Source organism: Phalacrocorax aristotelis, chromosome 9 (genome assembly GCF_949628215.1).
Source record: "Phalacrocorax aristotelis chromosome 9, bGulAri2.1, whole genome shotgun sequence".
NCBI lineage: Eukaryota > Metazoa > Chordata > Aves > Suliformes > Phalacrocoracidae > Phalacrocorax > Phalacrocorax aristotelis.
The window spans coordinates 2,014,004-2,030,705 of NC_134284.1; the positions used below are offsets into that span (position 1 = coordinate 2,014,004).

Below are 16,702 nucleotides of genomic sequence, written 5' to 3' on the forward strand. Positions count from 1 at the left end.
TACAAAACAGCATGACACTGGCTCTGGCTTAGGAAGCTCCTGAGCAGCAAATCATAGCAATGATTACTGAAAGTACCACTATACACTTGTTCCGTTTCCATGTTCTGTCTTAGGCCATTCCCATTCTGGCTATGTTCAAAGAGAGGTTACTGTGCTACATGGATGGTTGGTTGGTCTTTCACTATAGAGCTAGCCTTATATTCAGATCCAGATTTTACATAACACTCCCTACCTCTAAAAGCTCATTCAGACTCATCAGAACAACCAAAGATATAATTAAGATTTTTCACTGTTCTTTCTGTAGAAAATTTAAATCATTCAAATTTGAAGTTAACAGCTATTACTAGGATGCCAAAATAACAGCAAGAAACAATTCTAAATTTCAAAAAGATATTCAACTACTGAACATACTTTCTGACTCATGTGGTAACAGTAAAACCATTCCATTCTCTTAAATCCACTCAATCACAAGAAAGGAAATGAATGACTTTTGTAAACACACCCACCGTGTCTTTTAAATATCCGGCTGACAATCTCACATACATGCTGCTGTATCTTGGCTGCCCAAATAGAAAAACTACCCTGAAACCATCACAAATAAAAAGTACATATATGAATTCATATGCCATGAACACTCCATGTAATATAGGCAATCATTCCATGTAATATAGGCAGTAGCATTCTGCTATCTTGTCCCACTATAATAAATGGGGCTGCTTACCTAATAATAAATAACTACGGCTATACAAAGTATTATTGTACTGTGTTACCTTGTACTTCTTTAGATTTAGAAGGATTTAAAAGTTGAGAAACCAAAAAGGATTACTTTGATTGCCATGATTAGAAGGGCAAGAAAACAGTCAGAGGTAACACATTCTCTTGGCAATCAGATGCAACTACCGTTGGTTTGACAGAAATTCAGGGTAAAGAAAGTAATCATCTGGACATAAGCTTAAAGCTTTAGCTGCTGCAATCAAACACTGCTTGTTGCTTCACTGAAGAATGAATGTAGGGTTCAAATGGGAAGCGGTTATTCAAGCCCATATAGTACAGACTGTAGCTTTAAATAGGAACTAATGCGAAGGTTAATCTTAAGAGACAACGCAATTCTCAAACATGTTACAGTTTACCCGTATAAACATTTTTTTTAAATACAACACAAGGGAAACACCCCCCGCATCCCCTAAACACCTACAAACCTTCAGCGTATCACTGTCATAGGTATAGTCTATAGCTGGAGATATACGCTGTGAAAATATCTGATTCATCATAGTCCGGTAGGCCTTTCCATCCACGTTTGCTAAGGTATGGTGGAGTACTTCATGGAGTTCAGACTCTTCCATTTGTGGTGGTGGAAGGTGTTCACTTTTTAACAGTTCCACAGCTGTTGGTCGTGCTGCAGGATCATGGTTCAGAAGCCATGTAATAACCAGTCTCTAAAAATTAAAACAAAATTTTATAGTTTAGAAAAACTGTATGTATTAGCAGTATTTACAACAAACTTCTTAGTAACATCACATTAAAAAAAAATTATGACACTCTACAGGGGACAAAAAAAAGCAGGATCTGAATCTTTGAGGTAGATATTCTTTGCTTATTAAATTCTAAATAACTTTTATTGTGTTATAATCTGAATAAAATTTACTAAAGCACAAATCATTAGAAGTGTGCCTCCTGGGATGACAAAATATGTATCATCCTTTGCTGTTCTGGGTTATGCTAGATCTGGCATCTCCTTATGCACAAAGTTAAGAGAAAGCAGAATCACATGCATAACAACAAAGATCTTAGAGATACAGGTATTAAAGAAGGGGGAATCTTCCTGGCACATTTCAGTAAACTGTACAGGATAGAAACATTTTTATGGTACTAGTAACAGGCAGATTGCTGCTTTACAGGTGTAACAGACAAAAAGCTAATGCTAATGGTCCACAAGAGTCCACTAGCACAAGGAAAAAGTTGTCTAGATGGTCCAGAAAAGATTACGCTGCTCCTTATCACTTCATTTCTCTGCTGTGGAAGGATCCAGAACAGCCCTTGGTAGCTCTTTTCGAAGTCAGAGCAGTCGATTTAGCTTGCATACCTCTTTCTGTTCTGTGACACGTATTTCTTTCAGAAGTTTAGAGTTAAGCAATATAGCTGCCATTTTCTGAGCGTAAAAAGTCAAAATTGTCCCTCAGAGCTTAAAAGGTATGCCTGCGAACTCTGCATTTCTTCATGATTGCTCAGGGAATTTTGTGGGTAAGTATAATTCTATGTCAACGTAGTATATTCTTCTGAGAACTTTTTTCCTTACTTTGTTCTAATGTCACGTACTAAGAACTTGGCAGAGATTACTAATTTAAAATTAAGTGGGAAAAACGATAATTAACGTATCTTGATAGGGAATACCTAATAGTTAAAACAGCTTCAAAATTACCTGCTTTGCATGCTTGATTTCATCAAAGTCTTTAGGAAATACAATAGTGGGCTATAAAAAAAAACAAAAACCACATTTGAATTATAACAGGCAGTCCAGCTTGCTCACACCAGTCTTTTTTTTAAGTTCTACATATTTAAACAGAGAAACGAAGCATTTTTATTACCCATGGGAAAAAAAAACCACCGCACAAGCAGAAAAAATCCCACATGGCAAATTCAGCTTGCGGAGCTAGAAGGAGTAAGAATGCCACTGAAATGCTTTTATGACATTTTGTACAATGAAGATACAACCCATAATCATAAGCATCTACCAACTACAGTTACCAACTGGTTCCTGAGAGAGACGCACCAGGTCTAAACCTAGGCATACTAAAGCCATGATAGCTTTATCTGACATTTACACCTCTTATGTTTTGCACTATAAAAATTAATTTCACAGATAGAACACTGACTGATGGTAACATTAGGGAATCCACGGTGCATTAAGGGAATGTCCGTACCCACTCCAATTTTATTCTTCACTTCTTTTTATTATATAAACTCTTTTTTAAGCATTCCCTGTGGAAACATTTTTGCTATGTTTCGCATCCTTTTACTTCTCTTAACAAACTCACTGATACACAGAATTAGTACCTTTTATATCTGTGTACTTACCAGTCTTAGTTGACCAAGGACAAAGATCCTTTCTGATGCAGTACTCATGGGATGGTAAGACATTTCAAAGAATATTATACCCAGACTAAACAGGTCCACTTTCTAAGGAAGAAAAAAATGGAAACTTAGACATAATACTTGTGAATTCTCTGCAGATGATAGCGGAGAATTCAATCATCCCTTTTGATTAAATTTCACAGTATATTACAGCTGAAGAAAGGGGTGGGGTTTTTTGTGGTTTTGTTTTTGCGGGTTTTTTTGTTTTTTTTTTTTTTTTAACTCTCTGTTAAATGACACAATCCATTAAGATTCAGTACACTTCAATGCCTTCTATCATCACAGCACTGCCATGACATAAAGGACCTTGAAAAGAAAACATTCTTGCTTTAAATTCAGCTTGCCTCTGCATATAAACAAGACCCTCTGATGACAAAATGCACTCCTACCTCCCCAAAATCAGTCTACGAGTCCAGAACAGTAATATACACTTATGATGACATTTTGCTGTAACTGAAGACTGAAAGATTTATATCCTATTAATTTATAAAGGTCCTCCATGATTATCTGCTTTCAACTTGAAGTCGCTTGCACCTAGTCATGGTATAACACGCAACTGCAGCACAGGCAGAAAAACTGACTTGCCCACCTCCTTCTACCTTTGGTCTCCTCTCAAAGGAATATTTCTCATTCCCTTGCTTATTGCAGCAGTCCCACCGTACCCTCTTCCACTTTGAATTCACCTTTGTTGAGCAGGAATGACCTAAATTGTACCTGGTACCTTAGATTCCATGCTACCTTTTTATTAAGTCTACTCTAACCATACCTGATTATATGTAGACTTAGTGCTTCCTTGGACCTCTGGGCTGACGTACAGTGCAGTGCCAACCATCCCTGTCAAATTACCTATGGGGCAAAAGAGGAGAGTACTACTTTCAAGAAAGCGGGAGAGAGATGCAGCATCAAAGTAAAGAAAAAACTCACTCATCATCTGTCCTCATTTCTCTCAGGCTGGAATGCAGCCCTTACTGAAAGAGACCCAGCTGAGAACAGTTTGCTTAACAGACAGTTCTTACCTTCACATATCAAGTATCTGTGTCTGTCTCTAGTAGCTAAACCTATCTGTTGCTTTACAGAATATTATTAGGTCAGCACACAAATGATACAACTAAATTTCACTTCCATTACACTAATCTTAAGACACACAATGTACTAAAGTTATCTCAAAACACAAAGTTTAGCCTGTTATGGAAGGGATCAAACAAACAAACAAAACCTAAACCCACCAAACAAAAAACCCAGAAGTCCTGAAATTATCCTATACAGGTGAGAGAGCAGAAGTGCAGATGGAACAGATATACAGGATCTCTATATACCTCACCATGAGAAAAGCACTGACCTATGGCAGAAGGCCAGCAGTGGAAGCAAATTCATTTTCAGGTAAGTCAAAACTGCCAGATTAAAGGTAACACATCTGCCCACCCAGAAGCTGATGGTTGGTTCCCTGCACCCACACCCCCCCACACCCCCCCAGTAAAAAGTTTTATTTTCAAATAATGAATGGAAGTTGTAGCAGAGGATGCAAGACTGCGGAATATAAGCGTTTGTTTAAAATGATTCAGAACAAGTTTACTTGCTATGTAACCTAAGTTTACTTACTTACTATGTAAACTAACCTGATGAGTCAGATGTAGCAGAACTACCTGAGTGATTTTCTTCTTGTTTAGAGACCACCTGAAATCAGGTAAACAGACATATTGTAAATGCCACTTGAAATGCTTATATTGGCTTTTCTTGCTGCTTTGGCTAGCGATACATGGTTTAATCCTAGCACCTTAGAAATACAGAAGTTTCTGGCATTCACAATATGAAGCCCAATGAGCACTATGTTTTTACATTTCATTTTAATCTTTCATGTTATTAGAACACCAAATTCAAGTTGGTTTTTTTTTTTCATTCACCTTCAGCTGTACTTACTGCATTTGCTGGATGATCTGTAGCTAAACCAAAATCACCAATTTTGACATGATCATCTGAATCTAAAAAAATGTTCACAGGTTTCAAGTCTCTGTGGATCATTCCCTGTTACAGCAGGAGAACAACAACAAAAAAAAGACCCACAGAATATTAAACAATAAACACAATTAAGAATAAAACTCTTTTTATAATAGACTGGAAAATTGTATTGCAATCTTTTATTACAGTGGGAAATCTACTGTGTTAAGTCACTGATAATTAATTTTGAAGTAAGACTATAGTCTGTAGTCCAGAAGCTAGAAACAATTTTCAGTGCTACCAGATACCTAACAAAACGTTTTTAAAGGTGGTCAAATTTTTGTGACAAAGCAAAAAATCTGTAGTCGTCCATAATAAACTTCAAGTTTATGATAAAATATTCTAAATCCTTAGAACAGACTAATAATGGAAAGGGCAAGGAACAAACCTTGTTAATAAATGCCCAGAAGTGAACAGAATGTGAAGAAACCCATACCGAAAGAGGGATAACAGAGATATTATGGACAGGTCATAACTCTCATATTTACTAACCTTTTCGTGGATGTAAGCTAACCCATCTAAAATTTCTCGGAAAAGCCTCCAAAGCCGACTGGTGTCTTCATATAATCCTTGGTCAATAGTATCCCTTAAGGTGCTCTTTTCACAATACTCCATCTTCATTGTGCATATGTAGGGGACAGAGGAAAGAAAAAGCAGTTTGTCAAGACAAGAGACCATCAGAAACTTGTATGTGTGTGCCTATCAACACCTGGTTCTGTAACACACAGTTCAGTAACAAATAATATCACCAAAACATCTGGCTGTTCGGAATTTTCCTGAGAGTTGTCTTTTAGCTAGAAAACATGCACTCACTTATGGGTCCTATCCCATTTTCTGGGACAACAGTACAAGTTTGTAGAGTAGTGTATTTTCTAACATAAAGGTTAAAACGAAGGTGAAACCAGCCAAGCCATAATGTATGTTTAAGCCAAACTTCAAAGAATCTCTGGCTTTATTTTACTTGGCATCTTAACTGCTTGTATTATGAATAAACCTAACAGATGCAAACAAGCTTATTAAAATCTAATTCCACCCAATCGCATCTTCCTTCCAGACAAGCTCTAGCATTATGTGCATTATAAAAATCTGCACATCACCACAGAAGAGTTAGTTATGATAGTTGACTTTTCTGAGAAACAGTCTAACTCCTAACACAAAGGAGATACTGTCAGTAGTAAAGCCTGAAGTTGCAAACCTGCAGGAATTTTATTTTGTGCCTACTGTTACGGCCATAGAATGTCTTTGCAGGTTACTGTTTTCTGTTAAAAGAAAGTGCATACGCAATATAGTGCCTTTGAAGAGAATGAGGAAGTTTTCATTCCTGTGAAATACAATGTCCCCTCTGAAAGTTAACGCAATACACTTCAATGTGGGGATGAATTTGCAAGTAACTTAGCACTGTTTGACACGTCCTTGAACTGAAGCAATGCGGCAGTAATACGACTTGCCTACCATCACCTACAATTCCATCCAATTCCATCCCATTGGAATATAATCATTGTCGATCTGAAAGACTGTTTCTTTACCATCCCGCTGCACCCAGACGATCCTCCAAAATTTGCCTTTTCAGTGCCAAAACTTAATAAGGGGGAGCCAATGGATCGTTATCACTGGACTATACTCCCTCAGGGAATGAAAAACTCCCCAACAACGTGTCAGTCATATGTTGCAATGGCAATTCAGCCAATTAGACAATGTTATCCAAATATTTACATGTACTATTACATGGACGATCTACTGTTAGCGGGGCCAACTCGTACTGTGCTCGAAGAGGCCCTTCAGGCCTTAACGCAAGCACTGCAGGATGCAGGACATCAGATAGCCCATGAAAAGATACAGACAGAACCTCCGTGGAGGTATTTAGGATGGAAAATTTTGGAACAAACCATCCAGCCTCAAAACGTGGGAATAACCGCCAATATTTGAACCTTAAATCATGTACAGAAGCTATTAGGTAATATTAACTGGATTCGAACCCAATGCGGCATTGACAATGCCACTCTTACTCCTGTTTGACCTGTTAAAAGGAGACACCAATATAAACGCACCACGAAGTTGGACACCAGAGGCACAACAAGCACGACAGATAATCAACAACAAACTGTCGAAACAATAATGCCATCATCGCAGTGAAGATGTCCCACTCACACTGTTTGTCTGTAACCAAGAGGAGCAGCCTCTTGCTATAACTGGACAGTGGGATCCATGACGTAATGACCCTCTCGTTATCCTAGAATGGGTCTTCTTACCCCACCAACCTATCAAGACCATTGCCACATGAATATAAATGTTTGCCAACTTTATGAAAAAGGGAGGGGAGAGAATAGTAGAGCTTGCAGGGGAAGAACCAACACTTATTGTGTTACCTACTGTAAAAACTTATCTGACTTGGAGTATTCAAAATAGCCTTGAACTACAGTTAGCCTTAGCAGGCTTTAGTGGAAAGCTAGATACCCATCTTCCCCCCCACAAGATGTTTACCTTTTATTATAATGTTAAAATAGAAAACCGACCATTGTGCCATAGACAGCTGGTCGATGGCTGTACGGTATTTACCGATGGATCAGGGAAGTCAGGCAAAGCAGTGGTAACATTAGAAGAGAACGGAGTCCAGAAGCATGAAGTCGAGATTCTCCATGGCTCACCACAAATAGTGGAGCTGCACGCAGTCATAATGGCCTTTCAGTTCTGGCCTACCGCCCCTCTTAATATAATTTCTGACTCCCAATACGTGGTGGGCATGGTTCAACGAATAGAAAGAGCTCATCTTAAACATATAACAAAGCAAACCCTATTTTTAAAATTTAAAGAACTACTTTTTTTAATCGAACAGCGGAAATATCCCTATTGTATAATTCATATTTGAAGTCACACACAATTACCGGATTTTCTTACACATGGTAATGCCCGTGCTGACATTTTAACTAATGTAACCCTTGCCGCTCCCATACCAAATGTATTGGTGCAAGCACGACTCTCTCACAATTTTTTCCACCAATCAGCAAAGGCTTTAGCGAAACAATTGTGTATCACCATTGCTGATGCCAAGTTAATCGTGCAAACTTGCCCAGACTATCAAGCCTGTGCGTCTACACCCACCTAAGCAGTGAACCCTCGAGGTTTACATTCCCTCCACCTGTGGCAAACAGATGTCACTCACATTCCTGAGTTTGGATGACTTAAATATGTTCACGTATCTGTTGACATGTTCTCTCATGCAATATGGGCAACGGCCGCCACTGGCGAAACTAGCAGACATGTACAGGCCCATTTCCGACCCGCTTTTGCTGCACTCGGAATCCCAAGTGAAGTTAAAACTGACAATGGCCCAGCCTACAGCAGTGGATCACTTAAAACCTTTTTTCACAAACGGGGTATTTGCCATGTTACTGGCATTCCCCACTCCCCTACTGGTCAAGCTATAGTAGAACGAACCCACTGCACAGTCAAACAACTGCTCCAGAAACAAAAACGGGGAGATAGCCAAGAAACCCCACACAACTGATTAGCAAAAATATTATACGTGATGAACCATTTGTCACTACCATTCCAAAATGATGATACCCCACCTATAGTAAAACACTATAAATCCATGAGCAAAGCTCTAACGTCTACTGAACATTCAGAACAGCCCTTAGTAATGATAAAAAATCTAAATGCGGGCCTGTGGGAAGGCCCTCATCCGCTAATAACTTGGGGGGAGAGGGTATGCTTGTGTCTCCACAGGTTGTGCTCCCCGATGGATTCCGGCAAAAGGAGTGAAACCATGGCTTGCGGCCTCACCACCTTCCTCGCCATCATCAGCCTCTGCCATTTGTGGGTCTCCGTCCAAGCACGAAAAAATGTCTGGGTTACCCTCGCAAACTTAATGGGACCGGAGTCGACATGCCTGTCCTCAGCCAGCGCGTATAATGCCTTTACAACATGTCTCGTGGGTACTCATGGTTGACTCGATGGGGAATCACAGGATGGTTCAACGAAATAGTAAAAACAGCTATAGTATTTCTAATAATATTCCTAATTTTGCTTTTAATTTTGCCATTCTTTTGTCAGTGCTTGCAGCGATTAATAGAGAGAACAGTAAAAAATGTGTGGCTAATACAAAATAAAAAAGGGGGAGATGTGGGGGATGAATTTGCAAGTAACTTAGCATTGTTTGACACGTCCTTCAACTGAAGCAATGCAGCAGTAAAAAACAGACAGGAGCATGGGAAATGCCAAGAAGAATTTAAGTAAGCAAATACAAATGAAGTAGCACAAATAGAACAGCCTATAAGAATGTAGCATAAGGCGCGTGCTTAGAGCTAGCTGACGAATAACAGAAATTGTTTGTGCGCCTGATTGCATGAGGAATGTGTCAAAAAGATATATAAGCAGTGAAAAGCTGACAATGAAGGTCTTCTGCAGAACATCTGTCAGGAGTCCGTGACATTCATCCCTGCACTTCAACTCCACATGGGGAATTAACACCATAACCAAACTGAAGAACATCAGCTACAGCGGTTAGGGGGTTGGGATGGGTATTCTGGACAAGTAATAAGAACAAGGCAAAACAATGCTTTGGAAGCCACGGATGTGGAAAGGTTGGTAGATTGGTTGGTTGGGTTGTTCTGAGGTTAGGTCAGGAGTTGCCAAGTTTTACTCGTACACAAGCAGCACCAGCGATCCCATTACACACTATGGCATTACAAAACTGTGCTCTCTCCAGGCACAACTAGAGAGCCTCGGAAGGCCTAACGAGCCGTGTGTGCTGCACAGTGTCTTCCATCAGCCAAGCCCTTCAGAAAACCAGTCGATGGCAAAAACAACATTGAACTTAGTCTCATTTGCATTTTTTAAAGGTCACTACTTTTCTTAAGAAAACCAGCAATTAATCTCTGCAGGTTGGAATAAACAGTATCCTTTTATCTGAAAACGCAAACATATTTGTACCTGAATGTACAGGTAATGCACTGTCTGAATGATTGGTGTCCTGTCTTCTTCTCCATGGCTATTCTTTTCATTGCCTTCTTCATCCTTTATCACAATAGAAGTAACTGAACAGTTAGCTATAGGAAGCCGTCTAGGGTTTCTTAATGTATACTACTATTTTTTAACAGCTGGAACACACTGATGAGAACTCACCTTCTATGGATAGGTTTGAATAAGAGCAAAATAATATACTGACATTTTTGTAATGCCACTGCTTCTAAATAAACTAGAAGAACAGGTGTGACCCAAGTCTCATTTTCAAAGTGAGAATGAGTAACATTTTGCCATCATTAGACACAGCAGGAAAAACATTCCAGAAGACCTGGATGAGACTTAAATCTCAAAGTGTGTCACATTAGAAAAAAACAACTGGAACTATAATATACGAAGTTTACTTAACAGAATTAATAATGCAACCTTCATCCCCAACCAACGATTTTGACATATTGTTATCTATAGATATAGTGACAAAAAATGCACTGTCATATTATTAAATTATATATTGAAAGCTTTTTCATGTCAATGTACATTACATCAGAAAGAGGAAGGGGATGAAGTTGTAATAAGAGCATCTGACAGATCACCAGGCTTGGCAATGACAGATTCTAGACGCTGCAGATGTAGAACCATAGTACAGTGTACTGACTCTTCACAGCAAGTGCTGCAATACGAAAATCTTAAAATTAACTTACACATTATTCTGACTTCCCATCTCTTTTTGACTGCTAGCAGCATGTATTGTCACCACTTCCAAGAAGTGGCTAGTATGAGAAAATTTATTGGTTTATATTATCTAAAAGTGGAACAGAATTTCAACTTTCAGATTATGTAAGGCAATCTGTGTGGTTAACTGATAAATCATGTACGTACTGAAGTGTTGCACCTGCAACAACCAGGCTCATGACTATAAAGTGCAACTCACATCTAGCTCAATGAGCACTATGGGAAACAGAACCAAGATCAGCTGCATCAGACTGATATCTATGGAATGCAGCTCATGATGGCACGACATTTACTCTGATGGTACATAACCTTATATGGTTCTGTACTTAACACCAGAAATGAAACAAAACTTCCCAACTGACGTGTTTGCTTGCCAAAGACTATTTAATCATCTTTTTATTTTCACTGGCTTTATACTTACTGGAGGATGACCTTTACTGTTTTCATCCTCATTATCAAAAATTATTTCGCTTTCAGAATCTGTGGTTGGCCTGTTTAAAAAAAAGAAAGAAAAAAAACAAGTTTTGGGTACCAAGAAATATTAAGAAATCTGGAATCTATTTGCAGAGAAAAAGGAATATCTAGGCTTCTCTTGAAGACCTTCCATATGCCTTAAACAAAGATGCAAAACAAAACAAAACCCATAAAAGTATCCTACTTGCAAAGCAACACTTCCTTTGATGGCCGAGTCTCTTAAAGGGAAAGTATATATTTGCATCAGTAAAATTTAATTTCTGTATTCAATAAGCAAAACTGAGATAAGTTTACTTACTTGCTTAAACAACAAAAAAAACCCAAACAACAAAACTATGAGTGAAAGAACCAGTCCATACACAATATGGAATATGTTAATAAGAATCAAAACAAAAAAGAAAGGACAAGTATTTTTCAGGATTTGCCACCTTCCTCTGTTCCTGTTTATTAAAACTTTACTCTCAAGGTTGGAAAAGACAGTCCAACATGAAGCAAGCAGTCATGCATTCTGACACAAATGCTGAGAAACTTCTAGGAGCCTAACCCAAAATTCTCCTTATACACTGACAATTTTTAGCTACAAATTTTCCTCTCCCTGGATATCTGACTGCTGGTAAACACAACTAAAATGCAGCGAACTACTTCTGACAAAAGAAGTGAGAATGATAAGAGACAAACTTGGAAAAGACCAATTCTGTTCATGTTCCCTACAGTGCCAATATTGAAGCCTACTTACAAAAGTGAATGCGAGAACACCCCATCACCATCATCATCATCACTTGACTCCTGATCATCTCCGCTGAATTTGTTGCTGGAGGATCTTTCACACGAAGTACTCCACTCAACTGAACTTGTCAAAACAGGAGGAGGAGCATTAGCTTCCACATCATTCGTCTCCTCAGTGGTAAGGATGAAGAGAGCGGCTTTAGTGGGCAATTTTTTCTCTTCAGTTGTTTCAGATGATGACACAGTGGGAACAGGACTTTCATGCTTTTCTATCCAAGCGTTGTAATACCTCACAATATTCTCATGGTTCAAGCGGGAAAGTAAGGTTACTTCCCCCTTAATCCTCCGAAATTGCTTGCTGGCAGGGTTTATGCGGATACGTTTCACAGCATAATAGCAACCATCAAGCTTATTTCTCACCTGCAAAATTCAAATAAATCTAAAGTCAAATGCTCATAAATGCCTTACCAAGTAGAGACAGACTTAGAATAATTTAATGGAGAAGGAAGTTTTCCTTCCACCTGGCAAATCCCTACAATTCAAATGCAAGCTTCCCCATACTGACAGGCTTCTCACCAGACTCCCAGCAACCTCTCACAAAAAACTTATCAGCCTATTCAATTCCAGGTAAAAACCACAAGACAGGCACAGCACTCTAGAAGATAATAAATAAAATCATGCAAACAATGAATATATTGTTTTCCTTCAGAGAACACAAACACATCCCCAAAAAGGATTCTACAGAGGGGAATAATTTTTATACCATACCTTGATGACTGCTCCAAAAGCCCCCTTGCCAAGTAATTTTAGCTCTTCAAACTCATTGTAGTAGCGCGAAAATTGTCTCTGTGTTTCTGTGAAGAATGAAGCGCTGGACATCTGACTGCTGGGTACAACTGTCTCGATGCAATCTATACCTGCTGAATCTGTAACAAGGATATCAGAATTACCACCGATAGCAGAATGGGGGTATGGGGATAAGGCACAAGGGATTGTCAAATAAGTATCAGGAAGAAGATAAAACCTAAGTAACTTCAAGTGCGACTAAAACCTAAAATACAGAAGTGCTCTGCTGTGTACAGTTAAGCTCTGGTACAAGCATAAACCTAAAATACAGTTTTTAATTACTAATATTAATTATGCTGGACAACAGAACTGATTCTCACAAGCACACTGTGAGAGAAGATGTCTCACTGGAACAGCATCTTCCAAGGACAAAGTTAAGTCTGATGTTTACACCATGCAGGACGTGGATGAATTTACAGGTTAATTAAAGCATCTGCTTCTTCTACTGATGAGACAACAGCCGTCAGTCCACCCCAGCTAGTCATGGATGTAAAACTTAAAGGCCGTACCAGCTTTTAAGTTAGTTACTGTAGAACACTTGCGCAGTCTGGTGAAGCTCTAGCTTTTTTCTTTTATTGCAGGGACATAGTCCACTTTTTTAGCAGAAACCAGGAAGAACAAAGTTTCTTACCATCTAGATTTTCTTCAGCTACAGGGGTTTTCATTCGTGGAATGTTTATAAAACTATGTTGTAACAACTGCTGAGGAGTCCATCTTTCCTTATCTTCCAAGCAAACACATCTGATAGCAAACGAAGAAGAGAACTGTTCAAAGATCTATTCCATATTAGGCCCAAATGTTCAAAGAGGCCTCCTTATGTTTAAGAAATTATCACCTTTATCATTCAGATGGGAATCAGAAGAAAAGACAGACTAAATGGCTTATCCACAGTGACACAAAATTGGTGGCAGGGCAGAGAGGCAGAGGGCACCAGACCTGTTCTCCCGAATCCCAGATTAGCAGCCAGAGCTGTGAGGGAGCAATCACCTCTTCTCTTAAAACTATAACTAGCAACACACAGGGATTTAGCTGTTCTTTCAAAAAACTGTTCAAGTCTTTTAAAAAAATTTTAAAAAATGAAAGAAAAAGATACAGGAACACAACAAACATACTTTTCCAGAAAGTCTTGGAAGTCAGCAGGTAAACTGGTAGGAACAGCAACTGGATAGTCCTTGGTTACTTGGCCCTGGCTGAGTGAAAGCAGAAGCAAGCCCAGACTCCATACATCTCCTTTTTTTCCAGGTTTGCTGGGAAGACGATCCTCACTAAAATGAACTTTGGTTTGCTCAAAAACATCTGCTTTGCAGATATCAGCTAAGCGCTTGGAAATGCTGTAGTCTGTCACCTTGACGTTTCCTTCAGCATCTACCACGATACTGGAAGCACAAAGAACTTTGTGCACTACTGAATTATTGTGCAAGTAGTCAAGAGCTGACAAGATCTGGGCCACATAATGGCGCAACTGCTCAACTGGAATGGGAGTCTCTTTGTCTAAGTATGTAGAAAGGCTGCAACCACTTATGTGCTCCACTAGAATGTCCACCACAATTGAATCGTTCCGTTCTTTAAGGTTCATACATTTATAATGTACTATGTTTGGGTGACTTAGCTTCGTCAGTGAGCTGAACTCTGTTTCTGCACCCTGAAGCTGTCAGAGAAACAAAACGTTATATGCATTGTGTCATATCTCATGAACACACCACTACTAAAATATATAACATATAGAAAATACATAAAAAATACATTACATTCTAATCCTTTTCTGAAAAGGAAGTATTGTATACAAGGGGCAAGAACAACTTTGGTTTCTGCCAAGTAAGCTTGATTCCCTCTTTTTTCAGAATTTTAACATTTTATTTATGCATACTTGCCAATATACCTCCTTCCATTTATTTTACTGTAAATGAACTGACTACCCTAATACACGCATCTTCTTCTGCGGTGCAGATACTATAAACACTTGCATTTTTCAAGCTCATCACCACCCTCTCAGGTTTAACATAAACTAGCAGACTCAAGAAAAGTCGTGAACCCCACCTAACCTTTATTAAGCCAAATGCACTATATGGGCATTACCTGTTTCTTGCACTTCTCAAGCTTTTCTGTTTCATGCGTTGTAAGAAACCTTCCGATCTTTTTTTGCCAGTGCAGAACCCACTCGTATATTAAAACAAAGTCTCCACTGCGAATTTCCAAGGCATTGTAGACGGATTTACCAAGCTGTTCATCCTTGCCTATACATAAAGAGGAGGAACACGGCTTCATTTGTTTATACGACTTGACAAGAGCTTCTGCAAATGCTGAACAAACACCAGTAAGCCTGCTTTCTATGATTTCAGAAACACAAACCTACTTACAACTGAACAAGATCTATACCTACACGGTAGGTATGGAAAACATCAGGTCTGATGAAACTGCTATGTAGCAGCAAATAAAAGCAACAGCACATTGGCAAAAAACTCTTCTGCATGTTTTAAAGAATATCAGGTTCTAATAAATGAATGCTCTACCTGCTGAGCAGATGCCGAACTCTACACAGAGTAACATAATCGTGTATCCTTGAACTGAATAATAACAACATTCTCTTTGCTCCAGAGATTTTGAGGCTGTTCATCCTGCAACTCAGGAAGTGCTATGTTGAAAACGAACAATTAAAACATTTGATGGTCCATTCATATGGGCGCTTCAAGGAGGCTTTTCAGCTCTGAAAGTTTCCTATCGTTGCCTGTATTTATGTTTTTGCTAAAACCGCTGCTTTTATGCCATTGCTATCAGCAGCAACAGAAAGACAGTAAGTATGCATTTCTAACCCTGTGGTTTCACGTTATTGAAAGCTAAATGACTTCTTGCTTGGTAGCCATCCGTTTCTGACAAGCTAGCTATTTAAAAGCAAATAGTTTTCAGTATTATTTTAGTTACGTAGAGAATATAAAATGTTGAGAAGGTAGGGGCGTTTTGGTAAGGTTATTCAGTTATGTCATTGTATCTGGAGAAGCAAAGTTTTCCTTTAAACAGTCCTAAGAAAATACAGAATATTTATCACAACGTCATTTTTCCCTATTACTGTCTCCCACTCTTGACTGTGACATTTCATCATCCACAACAATATTCTCTCCATACTTGCTGCTTGCACCTATTAACACTGTTTAAGTTCCCCCTCTCAAAAAAGAAAAGACAAACCGAAAAAACAGAACTCAGATTTGAAGCTGCAATTGTAATTAAGCTTACCTAGACATTTTCCTTTATGGACAATTAGTTGTCCGGCACCACTTGTGCTGAAGTTCAAAACTTCGTAATTTCCAGGGGACTCTTCATTATTACTAACAGAAAGCTGGCGTTCTCGTCTGCAATGTGAACAGAACATTTTTTTTCCAATTCAGAAGGTAGTAGTGTTGCAGTCCCTAGTCCCTAAAGATATCAATTCTGCAGGAGGATTAGGTTCCAGAGACTTCTGCATCCAATGATAATATCCATTAATTTCAAAGATACTGAGTTAGTGCAAAGATATATGTCTGATTGGAAAACGAGCATTTTAGCGGCAACATCATCCCGCACTGGGTCTCTATACTCAAAGCCAGGAGCAGAATCCAAACCTTAAAACTTCCGCATCTTAGTATGACACTCCTAGTTGGGGTGGGGGGAGGGAGGGGGAGTGATTAAATAAAATTTTTTAAAAAGTGAACATACTACAGCTCTGAAAAATAGGTAAATTTGACTTAATTTGCATTCTCTTTCAAAACACTACAAAAAGCAAATATATGCAATTTTGGAAGTTCATTCTAGCTTTACCTTAATTCTTTCTCCTAACTTAAAATGGGTTTCCCATTTGCTTCCT

At 38.8% G+C, this 16,702-nt stretch overlaps 1 protein-coding gene across 6 annotated transcripts in view; it reads right to left on the minus strand.

Annotated features, from left to right (window-relative positions):
• EIF2AK4 (eukaryotic translation initiation factor 2 alpha kinase 4) overlaps positions 1-16,702 on the minus strand; it is a 43,108-nt gene that overhangs the window by 16,462 nt on the left and 9,944 nt on the right. For 5 of the 6 annotated variants that reach the window (XR_012662237.1, XM_075103193.1, XM_075103190.1 and 2 more), the window contains 16 exons: positions 16,096-16,211; positions 14,944-15,101; positions 13,980-14,515; positions 13,499-13,608; positions 12,790-12,947; positions 12,032-12,441; positions 11,243-11,312; positions 10,060-10,143; positions 5,620-5,742; positions 5,050-5,154; positions 4,749-4,806; positions 3,899-3,978; positions 3,076-3,177; positions 2,420-2,470; positions 1,200-1,436; positions 507-582 (listed from right to left, as the gene is read on the minus strand). Coding sequence is in view for 5 of the 6 variants with exons in the window: in XM_075103193.1 (XP_074959294.1) it covers positions 507-582; positions 1,200-1,436; positions 2,420-2,470; positions 3,076-3,177; positions 3,899-3,978; positions 4,749-4,806; positions 5,050-5,154; positions 5,620-5,742; positions 10,060-10,143; positions 11,243-11,312; positions 12,032-12,441; positions 12,790-12,947; positions 13,499-13,608; positions 13,980-14,515; positions 14,944-15,101; positions 16,096-16,211 (2,474 nt within the window). In the remaining variant the exon portion in view is untranslated. The remainder of the gene's footprint in view (positions 1-506; positions 583-1,199; positions 1,437-2,419; positions 2,471-3,075; positions 3,178-3,898; positions 3,979-4,748; positions 4,807-5,049; positions 5,155-5,619; positions 5,743-10,059; positions 10,144-11,242; positions 11,313-12,031; positions 12,442-12,789; positions 12,948-13,498; positions 13,609-13,979; positions 14,516-14,943; positions 15,102-16,095; positions 16,212-16,702) is intronic. The other variant, XM_075103191.1, reaches the window with a different exon arrangement.